At 50.5% G+C, this 8,515-nt stretch overlaps 1 protein-coding gene across 1 annotated transcript; it reads right to left on the minus strand.

Moving 5' to 3' along the window:
- Positions 1 to 4,097: 4,097 nt before the first annotated feature.
- Positions 4,098 to 6,153, minus strand: GPR84 (G protein-coupled receptor 84). Its single transcript, XM_081059934.1, has 2 exons — positions 6,037 to 6,153; positions 4,098 to 5,520 (listed from the first exon to the last, which is right to left on the minus strand). The coding sequence occupies exon 2, from the start codon at positions 5,510 to 5,512 to the stop codon at positions 4,313 to 4,315; it is 1,200 nt and encodes a 399-aa protein (XP_080916060.1). The 5' UTR covers positions 5,513 to 5,520; positions 6,037 to 6,153; the 3' UTR covers positions 4,098 to 4,312.
- Between the last annotated feature and the right edge of the window lie 2,362 nt (positions 6,154 to 8,515).

The raw sequence follows: 8,515 nt of genomic DNA on the forward strand, positions 1-8,515 counted from the left end.
CAAGAACTACCGGCTGTTTTTAATTCTCAGCCAGCAGTGAGGCTGGGCAGGTTGGGGGCTGAGACTCCTAGGAGATGCCCTGAGCTCCACATCCCTAGCCTCCTTTACCCAGGCTGTGGTGTGGGGGTGATGGTGGAGGATTTCAAATCTTCCTTTTGCTGTGACTTGGGAGGTGACATGCCAGAGAAACCTTCTTCTGAATTTCCTGGCTCCTCTACTCTGTTTCTCAGCAACTGAGCTTAGGGGGGCAGAGGGGAAACTGGCTACTCCCCATTTCTCTCCATCTTCTGCGGAAATGCTGTAACTGCAGTCCAGGGGCCATACAAATGCCAGGATGCTTGGAAAGTTCCTCTCCCATCTGCCTTCAATCCTTTCTGCTGCAAAGATCTGTAGTTCTCTGAGGGGCTCTCCAGGATAGTCAAACCCCCTTCCCGATATCTGAAACTCATTCCCCACCTTCCTAGTGCTCCCTTCTCTGGCTCAGGAGGAGAGGGAACCGGTGGGTGGGGGGCCTTGGGAAAGTGACCATGCTAAAAATAGGAGCCCCCAACTGCACCCTCTCCTGGTCCCTTATTTATCACCCTCCAAAGCTCACTCTCAAAGAAGCATAAATATTCCTAATTCCTGAAGGCCAGCCATGAACTCATAAATTTAACTGGGGAGGTGGGTAAGGGGGGGGGAGTGAGGTGTAGGGAATGGGGAGCCTCCTGCAGCCTCGAGGAGGCAGAACGTCTCCTGGGGGAGGTGCCCGACCGTCCTCTTCTAGAGGCTGCACTGAGAGGAGGGGCTGGTTTCTCTCAGTAGTTCCTCTGGGGGTCAGTCTTTTCTCATTACCCCCCCCACACACACACAACCCAACTTTGTGTCTTCGCTCGTTCTCCACCCGTCTCGTCTCCCTCCCTCTTCTCTTTGCTATTACCTGCCAGTTCTCCTTTCCTCCCCCTCTCCACTTCTCCACTGCGCCTTTCTCTGTGTCTTTGCTCCTCTAAGTCTCTCCCTTTTCAGAGCCATTGTCTGAAGAGGAAACTTCCCGTCTCTTACTTGCTCTGAATAGTGATGTTTGAAAAGTCTCTCAGTACCCAGGTCTCCCCCGCTTTAGCCCACTTGCCTCCTCAAACGCACCCTTTCTTTTCAATCTTTCCTTCTCCTCAGAACACCTTTTTGGCTCCCTCAGTCTTTTCTCCTCAGCCTTCCATGTTTTCCCCTGTCACCCTTTTCGCCTCCTCAGTTTCCCCTTTGCTCTTCAATTCAGTATTCTCTCTCCCTCTCCAATCTTCTCGACCTCCACCTCTCAGATTCCTCCGCCCACGTTCACCCCCGCGGACCCCATCCTCTGCTTCGGTTCCCACCACCACCACACCCCATTTTCCCCTCCCGCTAGATGAAAGAGAAAGGAGGAGGGGGCTTGAGGAACAGGTAGAGGGAGTGCGGTTCCTTGAGGGGAGGGAAAGGGTAAAAAAGCCGGGGAGAGGGAGACGGAAGGGGAGGCGAGGGGAGGGGCATCCTCCCTCCCCAGCTGCGCCCCCCCTTCCCCGCAGCCACTGAGCAATAAATCAGGGCCCAAGCGGTTTGGCCAATGGTAGAATGACTCGTAAATCGGCCTGTCAAGCTCAGCCAATGAGAGGCGGCGTTAAATCAAGTCCTGTCAGCGCTTGGCCAATGAAAGGCCCTGGGCTGACCATAAATCTGCCTGTAAGAGACAGCGAGAGAGAGAGAGAGTGTGCGAGCGAGCAAGAGCGGCGGGGGCGGGGGACCGGAGTGGGGGCGCGGGGAGCGAGGGGCAGGGGAGGAGGGAGAGAAGGAGCTTGGGAGAAAAAAGGCCATAACAGAGGTACAAGAGATGAAGACAGCCTACAGGAGAGACGGACAGATGGAGTGAGACAAAGAGAAGCCTGGAGAGATAGCGTCAGAAAGGCAGCGATAGAGCTGGGACTCCCGCGCGACGCTGACAGAGATTAAAGAGACAAGGAGACAGACAGTGACTCACACTCAGGAGGGCTTCCAAATGCACATACTCCCTCGAGACACGCGTGGGCTTCGCATCATGAGGGACTGCATGCGTGGACACGCGCGCCATGCACACTCACAAGAGAGAAAGCCTGAGAGAGAATCTTAAATGCCTCTTTTCCCTAACTCAGCCCTTATCGACATTAGGGGCCCGGGTGCACGTGTGGGCTGTAGAGGGTGAGAGAGGAGGAGGTTGCTTTCTTGCTAAGATCTGTCCCCTCAGATCTCAGACTCCAGGGTTTCCTCCTGTGTCCCCTGGGTCATTTTTTTCCAGTGATTGATAATTGGGAAGTCCCTCCTGAGGTCTAACCTCAATCCCTATTGTTCATTTCTACTTGCTAAAGCTTTTGAATTGCCTTCAAGGAATATGAAAAGTAAGCCCTTTTACAATCCTTCAGAGAATTCTCAACTTTCAGAATTTTAGAAGGTCTGGAAAGGAAGGACTTTTAGGGATCACCTGGTCACTGGATTCTAGTTTTAGAAAGGCTGCTGTCCTACAGTAATTAGACATGTGGGCTGGTACTGAAGTCAGACTTTGCCCTCACATCATGGTCATACCACGCACTAGCCCTTCGACTTTAGATAAATTGCTGAACTCAAATTGTGCTTCGATTTTTTTTTTTTTTTACTTGTAAGCAAGAGAAGAGATAATAATAGATACCTCATGGTACATTTTGTGGGGATTACCCAAAATAACACATCTACAGGATTTCGGACAGCACTGGGGCACATAAGAGTTCACTCTGCCCCTATCTTTGAGGAGTGGGGAGACAGGGGAGATAATAAAATCGGAAGCCCAGAATTGTCCAGTCCTGCTCAGGTTCACAGAGCTAATTATCAGAGAACCTTGACTGGAACCCTGATCTCTGTACTTCCAGGTTGATGCTCTTTATTGGTTCTTTATTGTTCATCCTACTTGTCTGAGCCCTGCCTTGGTCGCCTGAATTTGATTCAGTTTAGGCTGCTGTGATTTTTGTAGAAGGACATGTTCCAGATTAGGAGGCAGGATTCCCGGGCCCGGGAGTGTGTTGAATGTGAGGTTGTAGATCTGTCCATCCCCACTGTACTTTTGTGTCCTTGTCTGAATCTCTCTGGACTTCACTTTGTTCTCTCAAACCGTGGACCTTGGGGCAGGGAGGGGACAGCATGCAGCCGGAGCAGCGTCGATGTCAGCACGGCTCTCGCCTTGCATCCCAGTGCCAGCACAGTGCCCACCCTGCTCCGCTACCCTAACCAAGTAGACAATAAATACCTTCTGAATAATAAATGCCTAATGCTTCACTTTTCTTCCTAAGTTTGATGTAAAGGGAACAGTATAGATCCCTGGGTCTCCACCCCTGCTGGACAGAAGGGGAGGGTGTCTCTGCTCCCAGTCCGTCTGACACCTTCTGTCCTCAACAGGGAAGCCAGAAAGGAAACACAGAGAACCAGCGTCACCTGGTGGCCACAGGTGCTTTAAGTTCAGGCTTTGGCGTGCACAGGGTGACAGGATGATGGTCAGGCTAGAGGAAGGGAACAGTGTGATCTTCCCTCAGCCCGGGCCCTGAGCCCTCTTAACTAGAGTCTCAGTTCTGCTTTTATAGTGACGTAGGTTCTGCTTCCAGGATGACAAGAACAAGTCTGGGGGAAGTGAGGGATCAGATGAATTAGCTCCAACCAGCATGACCATGCTAGGGCAGCTACAATGCCGGCCTACACTTACTCGGCTGAGCTCAGTTCCATTTCCACAGAGCAAGAGTCCTCTCCCACGACCATTCTCTTTGGATAAGGCAAGGGCCAGGGGGCTAGCCTCACCAAAGTGGCTATCAAAGCTGGTCTAAAAAAAATTTTTTGAGCGGAAAAACACCTGTTTGCAGGGATGGGGTGATCCGGGCAGCAGTAGTTAGGGGTTGAGGACCATTTTTGGGAAGTTAAACAAAAAGACAGGCTAATCCTCTTAAATTCACATGTTTTATAAATGAAGACTATGTCCCACACCCACTTTTTCTTGCCCCTGTTCTGACCTTTGTCCCCCCAAATCCTCTGCTGTTTCAGCTGCAAACCAACACTGGCCCATTTCCTTCTTCCCCCAAAGACCATACCTGAGCATTAAAAGGATGGAATTCATTTATTAATAACTAACAATGCACCTTGGGCAGCCTAGGGCTGAAACATTAAGCAAGGGATGAAAAGGCCTCGTTTCGGGGTTGGGGGAAGTTGTCTTGTGAAAATGTCCACAGGTCTTACTTTCATCTACTGTCATACCAGCTGGCTACTCTATTTCTGGAAGAAACAGTCCCAGACTCTGAGGAGTGGGGAGACAGCTCTAATGGAATCTTCGGAAACTCTGGAGCCTACGGAAACTCTGGGGCCCTCGTTTTAGGAGGGAGCCGTAAGCTTGGCGGAACTGGCGGTTCATGGCTGCATAGAGCACAGGGTTGATACAGCCATTGAGCCAGGTGAAGTTGGCAGCAAGCATGTGGACAACCCGTGGCGCCTGGAGCTTGGCATCCAGGATGTTGAGCAGCAAGAAAGGGATGTAGCTCAGGGCAAAGCACAGGAACACAGCAAAGCACATCCGAGTCACCTTCCCAAAATCTGATGGAGAATTCTGAGCTTTGGGGGCTCCTTTAGTTGGCTTGGCCTTGGCAGGTGCTTCTGGAGGGCTTTTCTCTGCCATCTGCTTAGGTACCTTGCTGTCCCCCACTTCTGATGAGTCTCCTTCCAGGGTCTGGGTGGTGGCAGCGCTGACTGGTTCAGAGGAAATCCCCTCACTGGGTCCTCCTGATGCCATCCCGCTGTCCAGCTCCCGTAAACCACCAGGCATGGCCTCATCTGTCCCAGCCGCATGGTTGGAGGGGACACTTGCATGGTGCAGCTTGTACCGATCCATCGCCTGTGCTGCTCGCTTCACCTGGCGGTGGATGAGGCAATAGAAGACGCCAACACTGCTGAGCCCCAGCACAAAGAAGATGCCCATGAGGATGGTGGTGTAGGGCCGGCCTCGGATTCGGTCAAAGCTGCAGGTACAGACTACGGGCACCAAGATGTAGACAGGCCAGAGGGGGGCAAAGCTGGCCAAAGCCACCACCCAAGTGCCCACCAGTGCCAGCACTACCCCTTTCGCACTGAACACTTGGGGAAAGAGCTTAGGGTAGGCAATGAGGAGGTAGCGTCCCAGGGCGATAAGGCAGAGGGTGAGGATGGAGACAGCGTTGGATGCAAAGAGGAGGAGCCCAAAAACCCTGCAGAAGGTGGCGCCGGTTCTCCAGTGCAGGTGGAGGTAGGTGTCCACAGAGAAGGGCTGAAGAATGGTGCAGTAAAGCAGGTCGGCCACTGTGAGGTTGGCGATGAGCAGGTTGAAGCGGGTACGGAGCTTGGGCTGGATGGCCAAGGCCAGCAGGGTGAGCACATTGCCCACGGTGCCTGTCACAGCCACCACAATCCCCCAAGTAACTGCAATGTAACGATAGGCCAGCACAGACTCATGGTAGCAGGAAAAGTTGGCATCAGAGGTGTTCCACATGATGGAGGCTGAAGGCGAGGGGTAGAAGGAGAAGAGGGAGTCAGAACCTGACTCTGAACTTAGCTCTCTTGAACAACTCTGGGCTGCTGGACAACTGAACTGGTCTGGGAGCTCACCAACCTCCTGAGCCACTCCCAGACCCCTTCATCCCAAGATCCCCAACCCTCTTCTTAGGCTCCCTTAGTTCTTTCCCATTCTCAAAGATTTCCCCAAATTCTTATCTAAGTATCTCTTAGTCTCTGTCCACTCCCAAATTCCAAGCCTCCTTCAGTATCCATCCATATACACTCAGTAATCCCAGCACCCTCCAACATTTCTAATTCCTTTCCTGTCCCCTGAGACCACCCAGGAGTCCCCTCTCTATATTTAGGATACTGCTATATCGTCCCTTCTGCCCCTCTTCACTATACATGCACACAAGCCTCAGTTGTTTTTTTGTTCGTTTGTTTGTTTTTTCTGTTTTTACCTCCTAGGAAATGAGGAGACAGAGAAAGTAAAAGTACATCCACCACAGAATTACTCACTTGAATCTCCCAGCCTTCAATTCTCTCTCCAGTGGAAGAAGAAATCGAATTCACTCAAAGGGCAGTCCTTTCTGGTAGAGAGTCAGGCTTCATACAGGACGTACCCTGCTTTCACATGTCCTATTACACTAATCTGAAAGAATAAGAAACTCCCCAGTTACTCAATCTTAGCCACATCCTTCCCGCCTCTGGTCGTATGCATTCTGCTTTGGCTGGTGAAAACTGGGCTTCTCTGTTGAAATTTTCCCTACTTACCCCAAAGCTGTCTCATTCCTTCCTGAGACCCAAGCTCTGTTTCCTTCCTCTCTTTGCATGGCAGAACACCTGTAAGATCGTTGCCAAGAATTGTTGAGACATGGAGACAGAATATCTGGGCCACTTTTCAAGGGGCCAAAGGACAAGACCAAGTTCCAGGAACAACTCTAGGCACTCCAGAAGCCTTGGCTTTGTTTTGGGGGAGCGCTGTCTTTCCTCTCTCCAGAACTTGGAGATGGTTCAAGTTAGAGGGTCCCATGTTATATCCTAGCACCTCTGAGAAAAGGAGTCAAGATGAAGAAAGATGGGAAATGGAGCAGCCAGGATTCTGGCTTCACTCCCCACCGGGCTCATCCATTCACTCAACAAATGTGTATTTAATGCCTACTATTCACTGGACCTGACCTAGACACTGGGGATGCAAAAAGTACATGGGCTTGTGACTAGTCTAGTAGAGGAGACAGACACGTAAATACATAAGTGCTTAATTGGTTCTCTAAAGCAAGGGTGGGCCAACTTTGGCCTATGGGCCAAATCTAGCCTGCCATCTGTTTTTGTGTGTGCCAGGAGCCGGCAATGTTTTTTCCATTTTAAAATGGTTACATTTTTGAATAGTTATATAAATACCTACACTGTATCCTCAATTTTGCCTCTTGGCCAGCACAACCTTAAATATTTACTATCTGGCCCTTTAAGAAAAAGTGATAACTCTTGCTTTAAAGTGTATCGGGGCTTAGAGAAAAGGAGCTAGCTGTTAAGGAGGAGGTCAGGAAAGGGTCCACAGAGAGATACCTGTGCTGGATTTTGAATGATAAGCAGGAGTTTTGGGGGAGATAAGTAGGACATTCTAGACAAAGGGAACAGGATGCAGAGTCACAGACGTTTAGGTAGAGGTGAACAAAGAGCGTGAGGGAGCAACAAAGATCCTAGAGACGTGAGCAAGGAAGGTCTTGTGTATGGTGCTGAGGAGCTGGGGTTTTAGCCTGAAGGTGGTGGGGAGATCGGCACTGAGAGAACAGGGGTGGCTGTTTGGCTCAGTTGGTTAGAACATGGTGCTAAAAATACCAAGGTTGCTGGTTCGATCCCCACATGGGCCACTTGTGCCCTCCTTAAAGGAAAGAGAGAGAGAGAGAGAGAGAGAGAGAGAGAGAGAGAGAGAGAGCAATAAAGAGGCACCAGTTCAGATAAGAGACAGGCAGGGCCAGAGTTAGGGCCAGGGCCAGTTTCATGGACGTGCCACCTGTGTGCTCGCACAGAAGCTTGGTTTAATGCTCTGTAGTCACTCTCTTGAGATCCTTTTTGAACAAGGGGCCCTGCTTTTTCATTTTGCACTGGGCTCCACAAATTATATAGCCAGTCCTGGTTAGGGCACTGGTTGTGGGAATAAAGAACAGTGATAAGGACCTATAACAGGTTGTTAAGAGGTCAAACAGGATTTATTTAATGACTCATTGGATGAGGGATTAGAAAGAGGGAAGACTAGGATGAATCCCAGTTTTCCAGGTGGATGGTGGTATTAAGATAGGGAATGTGGGGAGCACAGCAAGTTTAGGGAAGAGGTAAATCATGAATTCAGTTTTAGACTAGATTTGAGGTACTTGTGGGGGCATGCTAGTATCCCAGCCCCTCTAATCTTAATTCTTTCCAGCCCCTGTCTCTCTCCCTACATGTGGGCCAGCCCCTGCTTTTTCCCCACCTATTCTCCTATAGGTCCAGTCTTGCCCCTCAGATTTCTGGATTTCCAGTGTCTGCTTTTTTTTTTTTTTAAAGCTACATGGATGGGGGTAGAGGGGTGGGAAAACTCAAAACTCCTTGTTGGGTTCCATTTCTGAACCCACAGTGAACTCCTACCACCAACTTCATAGGTGACACACTATGAAGTTGTCATAGGAGGCCCCTAGTCCCCTCTCCGTCCTCTTTAACAGCCATCATCTTCCCTCCTCCTTTCTTCTGCAAAACTGGGAAGTGGGGAGAAAGGGGAAAGTGAGCAAAGGTGCACCTCAGGAGGACCCCATAGAGATTCCGGATTCTGGGCTGGCCTTTTTTGTTTGACTTTCTTGCCACCCAGCATGGCTAGAGGGAGGGGTCAGAGTCACTGGCTCTCTTGGGAGTGTATGGATGAACTGAATTCTGGAGATAAAGAGGAGACCTCCCGCCCCTTGCCCCCCCCCCCCTTATTTGAGAGAGGAGTGTGCTCTCCTGTCTCACAGACCATTAAGGGGAC

Source organism: Rhinolophus hipposideros (assembly GCF_964194185.1).
Source record: "Rhinolophus hipposideros genome assembly, chromosome: 9".
In the NCBI taxonomy this organism is placed as follows: Eukaryota; Metazoa; Chordata; class Mammalia; order Chiroptera; family Rhinolophidae; genus Rhinolophus; species Rhinolophus hipposideros.